At 43.2% G+C, this 800-nt stretch overlaps 1 protein-coding gene across 2 annotated transcripts in view; it reads right to left on the reverse strand.

Moving 5' to 3' along the window:
- Nucleotides 1-528: 528 nt before the first annotated feature.
- Slc30a8 (solute carrier family 30 member 8) overlaps nt 529-800 on the reverse strand; it is a 33,292-nt gene continuing 33,020 nt past the window's right edge. For both annotated transcript variants that reach the window (XM_005360529.3, XM_005360528.3), the window contains exon 8: nt 529-674. In XM_005360529.3, the coding sequence (XP_005360586.1) occupies nt 529-674 (146 nt within the window). The remainder of the gene's footprint in view (nt 675-800) is intronic.

Raw genomic sequence — 800 nt, forward strand, 5'->3', positions numbered from 1 at the left:
GTAGTCATGTAAAATATAATTCAATAGCTTACACACATCGCACCGTAATTTACCTACAATATTAAAAGCGGGAATTCTACCATTTCACAAATAATGTATGTTTCATTGGGGATGGGGGAAGAGCCGAGTTCTAATGCCTCAAGATTCTCTTCAAATATTTGTTTCTCATGCTGAGGACTCCTGGAGAGGCATTCCTGAATTCAACTACACCCATTATTGCAGGGAAGAGAACCATTTATTATCTGTGGTTGCCAGCATCTGCTATTTCAGCCTCCCGGTTAGGAGTAATCTATACACGCATTCCTATAATTGGACACAACTACTGATTATGAAAGAATCCAAGAAACTGATGTATCTCATGCGTCTTCATTCATGGTAGATGGAGATAAATAAAAAGAAAGAATGAGCACATTACACTGTCCTGACTTGCTCATATCTATTCCATTGGTTGCTTAATTGTGTGTTACAGAAACTTTGCAGCAGCTTGTCATAGCCTGTGAAACACAGGAAGCTGGCAGTGTGACCGAGCTAGTCCTGTGGCTCTTCACAGAAAAGGCAGCTAGGGTCCTGGGCTGCTGCAGATTCTATCTGAATGGTGAGGGAGTGCAGATCAAAGCAACTGTGGAGGGCACGAGCAATCCTTGTCTGCAGGGACTGGCTGTCCTGGCTGGCAGCTGTGGATAAAGAAACACAGGGAGATTAAACAGATAATAATGCATTCTCTCTCTCTCTCTCTCTCTCTCTCTCTCTCTCTCTCTCTCTCTCTCTCTCTCTCTCTGTGTGTGTGTGTGTGTGTGTGT

Source organism: Microtus ochrogaster, linkage group LG3, assembly GCF_000317375.1.
Source record: "Microtus ochrogaster isolate Prairie Vole_2 linkage group LG3, MicOch1.0, whole genome shotgun sequence".
Lineage (NCBI taxonomy): Eukaryota > Metazoa > Chordata > Mammalia > Rodentia > Cricetidae > Microtus > Microtus ochrogaster.